The sequence below is a fragment of the Battus philenor genome, unplaced genomic scaffold (assembly GCF_028537555.1).
Source record: "Battus philenor isolate CCGP_79_NKW_IND1 unplaced genomic scaffold, ilBatPhil1.0.hap1 SCAF_29, whole genome shotgun sequence".
NCBI lineage: Eukaryota > Metazoa > Arthropoda > Insecta > Lepidoptera > Papilionidae > Battus > Battus philenor.
The window spans coordinates 4,970,701-4,984,395 of record NW_027181692.1 but is presented as its reverse complement, the minus strand read 5'-3'; the positions used below and the strand labels follow the sequence as shown (position 1 = coordinate 4,984,395).

General features: G+C 35.6%; 1 protein-coding gene across 1 annotated transcript in view; it reads right to left on the bottom strand.

The window, feature by feature from the left end:
- Nucleotides 1-758: 758 nt before the first annotated feature.
- The window catches only part of LOC137926286 (transferrin-like), a 28,386-nt gene continuing 15,449 nt past the window's right edge, over nt 759-13,695 (bottom strand). Inside the window, exons 8-15 of the mRNA XM_068769882.1 lie at nt 12,732-12,901; nt 11,757-11,997; nt 9,322-9,482; nt 7,171-7,316; nt 5,277-5,346; nt 3,412-3,522; nt 2,245-2,386; nt 759-1,495 (exon numbers count right to left, since the gene is read on the bottom strand). Of these exons, the coding sequence (XP_068625983.1) occupies nt 1,162-1,495; nt 2,245-2,386; nt 3,412-3,522; nt 5,277-5,346; nt 7,171-7,316; nt 9,322-9,482; nt 11,757-11,997; nt 12,732-12,901 (1,375 nt within the window). The 3' untranslated portion in view covers nt 759-1,161. The remainder of the gene's footprint in view (nt 1,496-2,244; nt 2,387-3,411; nt 3,523-5,276; nt 5,347-7,170; nt 7,317-9,321; nt 9,483-11,756; nt 11,998-12,731; nt 12,902-13,695) is intronic.

The following is a 13,695-nucleotide window of genomic DNA, read 5'->3' as shown; positions in this document are numbered from 1 at the left end:
ACTTATTTTTAATAGGTCATTGACCATACATTGTAAATGATACATGTAGCAGTAGAAATACATGGATATGTATTGTTTTTTGGAGAATATAGATGAATTGACTGTATGTATGTCTTACGTTGGATACATTCTCGATGTTTTCAATTAGATTAAATTTCAAGTAAGCTATGTAAGTTGTAAATTAATTGAATATTATATAAGATTGTATGATTATTTAGTGTTATATCCGTAGAAAAGGAGGTGATGGAGGAGGGAGCGTGAATGGAGGCAAGAAAACATCTTGTCAGTGTAACTCATGATGTAGCTTAAATGAAAATTTTATAAATATTGTATTAAATAAAATTTTTTGTTTGGAAATTGCTTTTTGTGTTTGTCATATTTTTATTTTCTATAACGATTGTCTGCTATATCGGGTAACCAACTGTTTATAGGTGTAATTGCTTTTAACGGGTGAATTTACAGTTCATATTTCAGCAAAAAGGTTTTAAGCTTGTGTTGTCCCACATCACTCCGATTTTTTTTCTTGGAATCTCACAGGTCAATAACAGTAGTATAAAGTCTACAGGGACTCTTACTAAGTAATATTTAATTATTATTTTTATTTTATTTTTCCTTCTCAGTATTTATTATTTTAGAAACCATTGATTTTTGAATAGGATGTGCCACACATTAACTGTCAGCAAATGAGATATACTTTCACCACTTTAAATAATATGTGTGTTGATTATTGTAGATTCAACCAAATCAGAAAACGAATATATAAAAAGTAATTTTATTTGAAAAGACATAAAAATATAAACACTGGTTCACACTGATCCTTCACATATTGTCACACAACATTCAAGTACAAATAAGTTATCCAATATTAACTTAATGCGAGAAAGGTAAGTGCCATATGATTTTGTGTAATGTATGGCAGTGTATCGTTGGATATTTTTGGAAAGATAAGTAAGTTACCCATTACAATAAATATTTAACAAAACTAAACCATAGAATAAAAGGTTTCTTTATAAAATTCATGTTAAATTGTAAATTTTTCAGAGATTTGCTGATACATTTAATACAAACATGTAATTTTCTTTGGATTCTCCTATCTGACATTTGTAACTAAGATATAGGTGACGGCCAAACTAAAAATAATTGGAAGAATATGAACGGTTTTTAAAAAACAATACGACTAATTAAAGCTAAGATGAAGAGAGTGAACAGAGAGTAAAGGTTACGGGAGGCGAGCCCAGGTGTTGGAGGCGCCACGCTGGTGCAGGCGTCCAGGTGCCGGAACAACTCGATGTAGTTCCTAGCTGGTTCATTGGCTGTATCGATGGACGGTGGCGAAAGGCCTACAGCAGTATTTTTGAAAAGCAGGTCGTTCATCCCGTCGAAAGGTGAGTACATCTCCAGGTTGATGTGCTGCGTTCCAGTAGCCGCGTTGTACCCGAAGTACAGGTCCAGGTGGTCTAGAAGTACGCTGAGGCTGTTCTGCAGAGCGTCGGATCTGGGAAATTTTAAAAATTGGATTTTTAGCGTAAATGCTCCCAAACTAAGGTCAGTTAAAAATGACCACTAACAGAAGTCGACTTTCGTAGGTAAAGAAACAGAGGGACATACTTTCTCTTAGGCTAGAGACTATAAGAAACGTTTTTAATCCATATAAGTCCATCACCAATGCCTTTTTGGGTCGCCATAATAATTTATAGTAATTTTTAAAATTAACAAAGACATCGATATTTAAGCAACATCTTAAATATCGAAAAAATAATCTAGAATGGTTAAATTAAACACTAAGTAAGAAAAGGACCAATATTTAGCCACTTCCGCACATGCAGTGGTAGTCGTGCAACAAATGCACCGCCCGCCAGCCCGCTGATAAATGCGCATGCAGCAAACAATGCGAATCACACAACCGCCACCGCCAAATTACTCAACACGTGTTTCACCCCTCCACGGGGCATCTTCAGGAGTTATGTTACACCGATTAGTGCCAAACACAAAGTCTAGTTCTGGACTTCCGCAGGGTAACGCCTGATTCCATTAAATATTACACATTAACAATATATCTATATTGATAAAAAATATTAATGTCATTTCCTTGAGCACAAAACTTTTTATTTAATTTGTTCACCTAAAAATGATATTTCTTGTCAAAAATAATATAAAATAATATATTTAGAAATGTTTATTTTTGTTGCTTATTTTTTATTTTCTTATTTTCTTATGGACATATGTCATTACGAGTATAATCACCTTCTTGTCAAGATCTCAGAGTCAACCACGTATGCAAGCAGACAATCACGGTCGATCGCTGTTCCGTTGTACTGGGCGAGTGTGTTGTTTCTGCAAAGAGCACGGAACTGATCCTGCTGCAGTCCCAGCGACGTTATTGCAGCTGAAAATTGTATAAGAATCATCCGTCAACAAAAGATTCTATTTATCTATTTTATAAACAGAACATTTTTCATTTATTCATGTTATTTTCACTTTAATATATCAATAACAATAAAAAAGAAATAAAAAAGATCACAATTTCATTGTAAATGTAATCAAATTGAGTATAATGGCATGTTAAAAAGTATATTATTTATTTTACGAACTTTTTTTGTATTAAACTACAGCATTATGATAATATCTTCATAATTAAGTTCGCTCCAATACGCAAGGCATTGTAGAAGTTGTATATGAAGCATAAATATCTATTTATCTTTCACACACACACACACACACACTCGCATATTTAAGATGGACAATGATAGACAAGATAAACTGAATGAATGAAAATATGAATGATACTAGGAAAGAGAAAAAGAAATTGTAAAGAAAGAAAGCTAAAAAAAATATTTCAAAACTGTAACGTTCTTGCCCCACACGAAGCAGAGGATACGAGTGGCCCTCAAAAACGGCAGCCATAAAGAAAAAAAAGAATAGACAGAACGTTTTTTATCACCTAAGGACGTCAACGGACAAAGTGGACACATAACCTTGTTAATGTTTTAGGAAGACGCTGGATGTAGACCGCTTCCTGCCGCTCCTATTGCAAATCTAACCTAAGGCCAATGTATAGCAGTTGATTTCCTACGGCCGATATGGTGATGATGATGAAGTTAGTAAAAAATTATCCGTAAAATGTAGACTTTCAAAACAAAGTTTATACTGTATTTTTGAATCTTTCATTTTTTATAGTTAAAGAATCATCATCAATCAACCAAGAATCATAGTAACCGACGTAGCTCGAAGATTTGCTTGTCTGTAGTGTCACTAGATGGGGACATCGCTCGTGCTGCAGTCGCTGGCGCCGAAAGGTTTTCGAGTGGTATCTACGAACCGGTAGACGCGGTGAGGTAAGGAAGGGTCACGTGAAGTTGCTGGATGCGGGCAGCGCAAGAAGATGATGATGATGATGATGAAAATACTTACAGTCGATGTTCTGCATTTCAACGAAGGCGACGTGTGTTTCCGGGTCCGCGAGGCAAGCGAGCGAGCCGTTGTTACCGAAGTACAGGTTGCTATAATCCCATGCGCAGGTGACTGCAAAACAATATACAGGGTGATTGTTTATAGGTGTAATGGCTTTAAAGGGGTGAATGATGTAAATTATTTTTGGTAAATCGAATTACTACATATTAAAACTAACTAATTATTATCATTTTATATATATATATATATATATTATTTTTGCTAACTTACTACCTATTTCCAAGAAAATGGTCAAGAACCATTTACTAGACCTATAATTATCTATTTGTTATTCAATTTCTTTTTCTTCTTCTGTTTCTTTCGAAGTCAGTTAGATGTTTTTATTTATAATATGTATTAAACATTATTTCTTATAAGTATATATATTATATACATATGCATGTATGTTTAAGTATGTGTGTTTATGTTCATTTGCTTGTGAATATGTATTTTTCGTACACGTAAACTACCCATTATTAGTACTTTTACCTTTTCCTATACTATGTTTGTCTGTAAGAGATTGCCTTGTGTGATAATATTAAATGTATCTTATCGTGTACAATAAAGAATATTAAATAAATAAATAAAATAATTAAAAATAATTATTGATCTATCTGTCCTCTGCAGACTGTACTCTTAAAAATTATCGAATTGTCGCATTCCGAAATAAAATAAATTGATGTAAACTATTTTAAAGTGTTCACTTTAAATACATGATTGGAAATATGTGTAAAAGATTTAATACTTTTGCTGACAAATAAGCTATAATCATCCAGGTTTTCAATCCTTTTAAATCTATAACAATCATCTTGTTCATATAGACACGAGGAAAAAATTTGGTTACTATATAGACATTCCTTTCCACTTCGACTCCTTCATGAGATATTTAAAACATGGATGCTCTCTTAGAGTCCTCAGTCAGTTCATGGAGAGCCCACAGTGACGTAAGAACGTGGGGTCTTTTGTTCAATGTATTTCATATGTAAGTACGACTAGTAGAGAAAGTCCAAAGGCATTTAATCTGCCTTCATGTAATTTGTAAAAAGGATGAATAAACTAATAAATAGCTTAGATTCTAGGTTCTTAGTCATTTTTCGTCATAGACCACTTGCAAAATTTAGCTGGCTCCGGCGGATCCCCTGTAACTACACTTCTAACATATTGTAGCGTTCATTTGAACGCATCTGTTTTTGCATGCCCCTTCTTACACTCGGTACATTTCGCCCTCTCTCTGACGCGCCGCGCTACCGAGCGGTCCTGTCGCTTCAACTGCTGTTCAACAAAGGAAATGCTTGTAACTCAGATTGAGATTTCTTGTTCTGTGATATTATATAAGTTTAACCAACCGGCGAGTGTTTTTCTTTACATCGAATTATCTATTACGGGACGATGGGCCTGTATTAACGAACACCCCTCTATATTCTCAAGTCTACAAAAATTTTAAAGGTTAGATCTAACTATGAAAATTTGCGTTGCGGTTGACTTCCAACCACGAATTAATAGTTTCCAAGAGGCACACACGCCACAAGTCGTATTTTGTCCTTTTGCACGTCTGGTCTGTTGCAGCGGAATTTTGCAAGTCTTTTTAAAATATCTGCCTACATTTATAGGTGAAGCCAAGGCAATATTTTAGTTCTTCACCTATAAAAGCGAATAAAATGTCGTAGATCCCGTTTACGAATAACCTCTATTTTTTGTTAGGGTTGATAGACCGTTTTGGAGTCTCTCGTGTATTCCTGAATCGCTTTGGCAACCTCTGGGTTACATCAACAGATTGTAGACTTCCTAGGGTCAACATATTCGTCACAAAACAAACGATTACTCACATTCAGAAAAGTTTCCGACCACGGTGATAGCAGACTTGCAGACCGAGCACAGAGTGGTCGCGTCGAAACTCTGAAATAAATATATTGTTTTAGCCTTGTAATGTTATAATTATTAGGACAGATGAATGTCAGATGCTGCGTTTGGTGCTAATTGGATATATCAGATTTATTTGTTCAAAAGCCGATTTCATAAAAAGTAATCCGGTTCTTAAATATAAATTTTAATACAGACAATGATTTCAGAAAAGTAATTTATTAATGAACTATACAACAGGACAGCCACCTATTGAGTCGGAAGAGTATAAAAAATCAATAAATGATAATAGAATGTATTCCAAAGTTTTTAAAGAGATAAAATGTTTCTTGTTATAAATAGAACTTGCATATATAACCTTTTTTTTAAAAAAAAAAAAAATTTAAAATTTCATATGTAAGCAGTGTTTTGTTAACTACAAATTAGATATAATTTATGTATACGGTATCATTTAATCACTTATAAGTAAAAAAAAACAAATGTTAAACTAACCATACTGAGTTTTTAAAAAGTTAAAAAAAATATGACTCGTTTATAAATTCCAAAAAAAATTATACATTTTTATTGTTAATTATATTCGTGCAAGAGAACGTTTAATTAAATATTTTATTAAGGAACTAAAAGGTTGCCGGCCTCTGAACTATACCAATACGTGAATATGTAAAAACTATTGTTAACTAGAATGTTTATGTGAAGTCTTTTAGTGTATGTGAGGGATACAATACATTTTGAGATGACGACTATTGATTTTGGTTTTCAAAAATCAAACTCTTGAAGACTACGGGAGTAACCGACATAGTTAAGCATATTGGCAAGTTGAACAGGCAATAGGCGGGCCGTAGTTTGTAAAACAGATACTAGCTGGGGTCTTAAAGTTCTGAAGACCAAAGACCGACAAACTGATCGCGTAACGTCTATTCATTAAATGGACAGGCAGCTCTTGTTAACTAAGATGCTAGGTACTGGTCGCTTCCAACCTATCTTATTGGAAAATGGAGGGGGAGAGGGGTTAATTTTTAATCCAATATATAAGGCCGTGGAAAATTTACAGGATGATTGGCTTTCTACATTTATAACTAGACATGTATATGACTGTCTAAAATGTATTGATTATGATTTATCATAATTAAATAATTTGGGAGTTTACACTTTTTTGCATACATATTGAGGTCAGTACAGTAATACCCCACTTTACGCGACCCCGTTATACGCGGTTTCACTATAACGCGAATTGCAAATTTCGCGCTCAAATGCCTCGAATTACGCGAAAGAGTGCGTATAAATATAATGTAGTCATCAACTTCTCTATGGTCGCGGGATCCCCGTTTTCTCTGAATATTCTCTTTGAAGAATCGGGAATTCCCAGTCCATCGACTTTATTGGAAGGCTTGGAAGGAAGTTAAAATTAGTTGTATGAATGGGGTGTGGCGTAATCTTTTTGTATGTATTGCATAAAGTGTTCCTAGAATTAAAGTGATTGATTAAAATGATTTGCATTTTTTTGTAATAATTTTTGACTATGTTTAATCATAAACCTCGTTATACGCGAATTTCAGTTAACGCGATTTTTTTTTAGAACGTATCCCTCACGTAAAGCGGGGTATTACTGTATTAGTTTTCTGTGGAATCCAATATAATTGGCCAATCACCTATTTAATTTATATGTTTAAAGACTTGACGTCGTGCAATCGTCGGTGGCTATGATCAAAAGTGGGTCATAAGCCGGCAGACACAGCGTTGTTGGACGCGTGCAGCGCAGGACCGGTCATCTTGCTGATCTTTGAGGGAGGCCTGTGTGGTGCAATAGGAGTCTATCGGCGGACATGATGATTTGTTTAAAGAAGTCGTTGGAATACTCACAGAGCCGTCGGTGAGGGCATGGGCTGCGTCCACGGCGCCTGGTGCACAGGTGCCATTGAACAGCTCTCCTACAGCGCGTGCGTAGTCACACTCCGACGCGCTCAACACGCTGCGCTCCTGAGCCGCGTTCACGAACGCCATGTACGCTGCGAATACATAACGTAGACATTACATTTCTTAACACGTTCACTGCGGCTTGAGGCCGATTCAGCCTCATGGTAGACTTTGCACTGGTGCGGCGCGTAAAACTCGTGTTTTCTCTCTAGTGCGGCGGCTGTTTACACTCAACCGAAACATGAGGCAGAAAAGGCCTCAACCGCACTACTAGGAAGTTCAGCTTGACATGCTTGACTTGCTTGCTGATTCGACCTCAGCCGCACCAGCTGAAAGTTCTTCAAAATTGCGCCCGCAGTGAACGTGTTAAAACATACCTAAAGATCCATAGACTTGACAATTCTTAGAAGGCCACTGCAAAAAACATATTTTTATCTGTGGATATACACGAGTTAGCGGGTAGAAATACCACTCGAGCACGAACAAATTCACGAGGAACAATTGCACAGAAATGATTTAACACAAAAGTGTTATGGCCGTAGCAGTGGCGTAGCTATGGTATTTGGGGCCCGGGGCTGATTGGGGCTTGGTGCCCCCCCCCCCCCTAAAGAGTCTAAATAATTTCAAAATTCAGAACAGAATGTAGTATATATATACTTTTTTGGTTCAAAATAATAATAAATATATATAAAATAACATTAAATCTTAATAAAATTTATTGGGAAAATTTAAAAACGAACATTCCTCGCTTTTTGGCCTGCAAAGTCATTAATCACATTTTCAAAATCAATAGTGTCGACTAGTTCATGTTCTATTGATATTATTGCAAGATTATTTAATCTATTTATCATTACATAATCTTGCAATAATGTAATAATTTATTATTTTGTCATTTAGAACCCTTTTAAAAAAACACTTTATGTGTTTTGCGAATGAAAGGCTTATTAAACACTGTGTATATTATATTTTTGTATCCGTTTACTTTTATTTTAATGTTCATATTATTTAACAACTTTTTTAGCACAAAAATAGTAAAATTCGTTATTCTCTTTATGTTATTTACTTTAAATTATGGTTTTCATTTTTCTTTTAACATTTCATTATTCATCATTCAAAAAAAAATTAAGAAAAAATTATTTTCAACTTTGGTGCCCCCCCTGCTTTGTGGTGCCTGGTGCGGCCGCCCCGCTCGCCACCCCCTAGCTACGCCACTGTCGTAGTGGCCAACGGAGACATGAACGCTACAGACGTAAAAAGCGAAGACCGGGACTCTTTACCAGCGCCGGAGTTAGCCGGCGTCCTCTGGACGACCCGTATGTACAAGCGCCAAAGTTAGCCGGTATCCCCCTTGTAATGTACTAAATAAATTACTAAGAATTATCCTAACTTCTATTTATAATTAATATATTAGTAAAATCTTTAAATATGAAACGCAAATGAGAAAATTCGAACATCGGCTTACTGCCATGCAATGTACACACTTTGCGGCGCACATGCCCGGTTCAGTAGCGTCACTATGGCGAAACGGACTGCGGTAAGGAAAGGGTTAATTGGGAGCATTAAAGAAATTCCGTGGACTGCTCATAGAATCAGCGAATACTGATGGTTATTCGACTGTCCACTCTTCTTGTCACTATTATCACATAGCCAGAATAAACGGTGAAATCTTGGAAAAAACTTTCTGTCAATGGTATATTAGATAGACGGCGACCACGAGGCCCCAGGCCCTTGCGCAGTTCTGATCAGGTTCAGAAAAAGTAATAAGCATCGGCAAAGATCGGCAAGTAATTAGGTGCGCAACAAATGTTCCAAGGAGGGTTAGAATTGTCAGTAAGGAGGGAGAAGGAACCTTTGGAGTCTTAGCAGATTGTTGGAGATATTTGTTTTTTGGCATGTGTTGCAAATGACACGATTGACTGTCCGGTTTGCTTGAATGCATTTATCTTTATAGTATCCATAGCATTATTATTTCTATTCAATTACGAGGTCGTAGTCTTTGAGAGAAGTACTCTTTAGCGATCTCTGGGAGTCTTATTCATGAAGGGATAAAGCAGATAGTGTAGCAATAAGATGTATCTAAAATGAATGGATTCTTACCAATGCCACCGAATTCCGGGAAGCAGGCTTTCTTTCCTCTTAAGTTCTCGAAGCGAGTGATCTCTTCTTGCGAGGACTTGACGAGCGCGGCCACCCGCGAGAAGGCAGCAGGGTTGCTGCGTGTGTTCTGCACCAACTTCACCGCTGATAGAGTGTAGTGCCTGTAAGTTACTTATATTATTATGTGGTGCAATCTACAGGATGTTTGGTTATGGATATAAAAGTCTTAAAGGGTTAAATTAATAGATTCTTTGCTAACAACATGACACTACTTATCAAAAATCAATAGTTTCAGAAACAATGGTGCTATGTTAGGAAGAAGCGTTTTCAAAATTCAGATTACTATATATAAATATTATTTATTGTTTAAGATCTGTTTCTGCAGTCCTTTTGTACTGAAAGTAATTGGCCTCTTGCATTCCAATAAATCATTTTATACAGGGAGATTGAATACAGTTGTTTAAGCTTTTTGCTGACAAATTAGTTTATATAATTTGTATATATAAATATTTTTTCCCAAATGTTATAAATCATTCGCATTCGAGAGTAACTTGGCCAAATCGAGTTATTTTTTTTAACTTATTTTCGTTAAGGCACAAGGATATGTATATGTTCGTAAGTAGAGAAATAATAAAAAATCTAAAAAAAATAGTAAGAATAATACTTTTCTTAAAAAAAAATTGAAGTGATCAAAAGTGATAAGTCCGAAATACGTTTATTTTATTCTATCCCACTACAACATGCTAATAAATATGGACAGTATGGAATCTTTCGGGACCGCTTTAATTCATTTATAATATGAATATTATTATCTACATAGGATTATTTACAGTAACTATTTGTGTACTCCATTAGAAAGTCATAAGGGCTCAATGTCATAAAATTAAATCAGAACGAGCTTTCCTCGTGTGGCATCCTTTAAATTAAAACTGTTAGGATTCTCAACGCGCCCAGATCTGAGAAGTGCCCATAATAAACTCACGAGTATTTATTTGTGGCTACTTTCACAATATCCGTAATACAGAACTACAGTAGTAGAAAAATTCATTAACACCATCATTATCATTATTTCAACCGCAGGACGTCCACTGCTGAGTATAAGCCTCACCCATAGATTTACAATAAGACCGGTGAGACCTTTTCCTTGAGGTCGTGTTTATCTTACAGGTGAAGGTACTACGCCGTGCTTACTGGTGCGCGGTCTCCACCCAAGAAGTTGAAGACTTCAGCGTTAATTTGTTCTGCGCGTTATGTGGCCTGATTTTGTGGACAACTCTAGAATAAAGGCCCTAGCGGCTATCCATTCCATGTACTATATGGTCTGCATACTCCCACTCCCACTTGCCAGTCCGCTGGGCTAAGTCGCTTACTTTCGTTCTTTTAGGGATCGCCTCACAAGTATTCCATTTCATAATCTAAAGGCCTTATTATGTAAACTGTTGTGTTCTAATAAAATGTTCTAGAAGGATCGGCGATGGTTTATTCGTTGCAGTGAGCGTCTATCGGCTGACATAGTGTTGATGAAGTTCTAATAGGTAAGAAAAGTTGCGTGCTGTAAATGCACCGCCGCCAGCCCGCTGATAAATGCGCATGCGGCAAACAATGCGAATTACACAACCGCCACCGCCAAATTACTCGACACACGTTTCACCCCTCCACGGGGCATCTTCAGGAGTTATGTTATACCGATTAGTGCCAAACACAGAGGAACATTAAAAATTAAATAAAAACATTAAAGATTTAAATAGTGCTATTGTTTTACAAATGTGTTATCATATTAAATGATCGTCTATCTTATGTCTCATGTTTGACGCTTTTTAATTTAAGCCAAAGGCAACCGCTATAAGATAAACGCTTCTCCCATAGAGTTCCAATAGAGCTTATTAAAAGCGGCCAACATCCATCACAGTGGCGTAGCTAGGGGGTTGCGAGCGGGGCGGCCGCACTAGGCACCACAAGCAGGGGGGGCACCAAAGTTGAAAATAATTTTTTTGAATTTTTTTTTAATGATGTATAATGAAATGTTAAAAGAAAAATGAAAGCCATAAATTAAAGTAAATAACATATAAAGAATATCGAATTTTACTATTTTTGTGCTAAAAAAGTTGTTGAATAATATGAACATTAAAAAAAATAAACGGTTACAAATTATAATATACATAGTGTTTAATCCTTTCATTCGCAAAACACAGTGTTTTTTAAAAGGGCCCTAAATGACAAAATAATAAATTATTACATTATTGCAAGATTATTTAATGATAAATAGATTAAATAATCTTGCAATAATGTCAAAAAAATAATATATATTAACTACATTCTGTTCTGAATTTTGGGGGGGGGGGGCACCAAGCCCCAATCTGCCCGAGGCCTCAAATACCATAGCTACGCCGCTGATCCATCATCTTTCGAAGATCTTAACAAGGTTTAACGCTTACTGTCTAGAAAGATATCCGTAGTTCGATGGCGTGGCTATGAAGTCTGCGCGATCGTCTTTGATATCTTGCAGACAGACAAAAGTGTTCTCCCTCTGTTGGCAGGAGATTGTTGGTTCAATACCGAGGGTGTATGCGGCAATTCGTAGCCAGGTGCATTTGGTTTGTTCGTTGGTGGAGACGGTACACCAGCGGCGAGCCGGCAGGCAAGAGGCAGTTGCGTCGATGTTGGTAATGTTTCGAACTATAAACAAGAATATATATTATTTTATAAATCGTTGAAATATCAGTACCAAATTGGATAAGTAAATTGTTATAACACCACCAAAAAACGTTTAAAATGTAAATTATGCAGATATTGGAATAAAAAGGTTTAATTTTTATAAAGATTCTGTATTTCTTTATTCATTTTCAAACTTATGAACTTAAAGTCGTTGATATTAACTAGAGAAATTATTCTAGAATATATCTTCGTTAAATCAAGGAACGAAAACAAGTGGTGGCAGCTCAGCGGTAAAGAATTGGGACTTGCGATCATAGGTCACGGATTCGGTTCGCGGGATACAATACAGTAGAATTACACTGTGCATTAATTGTATAAGACATTGAAATCTTTCGCTAAAAGCTTATTAATATATTATAAATTAATATCAAATAAGAGACTAAAGGATTTTCTCTCAGCCGCATGTATTTTATTGTACACGCGATAGTTTTAATTATTGTTTATTTAATTAATGATATCAGGCGTTACCTTGCGGAAGTTCATCCTAAGTAAGAAAAGGACCAATATTTAGCCACTTCCGCACATGCAGTGGTAGTCTTGCAACAAAGTGCACCGCTCGCCAATAAAAAAGGGCGTGTACTTGAATCAAGATATTTCAAATTTTTAATTAAAATGGTTACTTAAGATCAAATTAGCGTACTACCAGAACCTTTAAGTGTTTAAAAAAAGTTCAGATTGAAGTTATTCTCACGTACTTCCGACTGTATAATTCGCGGGTGATGGAAGAGATTCCTCAAAGGTAACACGAGCATTGGTGCCTCCAATGATGCCGCTGAAGAGAACCGCTTGCCAGGTGTTGCCGCCAGGGTTTGCACCTCCTGGCCACCAGCTGGTCAAACTGCTCTGAACTGATGAAGCTACAGACCTGGTGGATGAATTAATTCCTTGAGAATAAGCATAGACATTGACAAAGTTGAAAAAGTTTCACCCTTTAATTATTTACTTATTTTATATTCAATTTATTTTTTATTTTTATCAGACGTATTTTGGAATTTTGAATCGTTAAAAAAATTGACAACGTTACATGCAAATAAAAATCATATAAAAATTCAAACAACAACATGACTAACACGAAACAACCAAAAAAAATTTTGAGAAAAAAATCAGAATAATTTAAAAAAAGTATGTTTTGTAACCAACCATTTAGGCATAATTTATTTATAAGAATCGTTTAAAAGCGCCAGAGATTTTTGTTTATGATCGTCTTTTCACTTCTTTTTGCTTAAAAAAAGACTTTTACGAATATAAATAATTAAGTTTATTTTAATGTCAATACAAGATATGAAATTCCTCTATTCGACACTAGATGGCGTTTCTAAATTTTAACCCTATCGTTTTCACTCTTTCTTATGTAACCAAGCAAAGCATGTATACAAAAAATGATAAATGCATAATCGCTGGGGTCTTAAGTTTCGAAAATAATCACGAACCAACATGCGCACCTTAGAAAATATATACGTACTTGCATAATAGATAAAAAAGTACAATAGGCAGTCTTATCCTTCACGGCAATTTTTTTGCATGCAATTTTTTTAACATGTTTTGGATATACAAGAATAAATTTCGGGTAGTAGTCGGGTATATACTGTCATACATACATACATATATACATACAAAGAAAAATAAACTATAGATTCCAGATGTGGTGTTCGCGCCGAA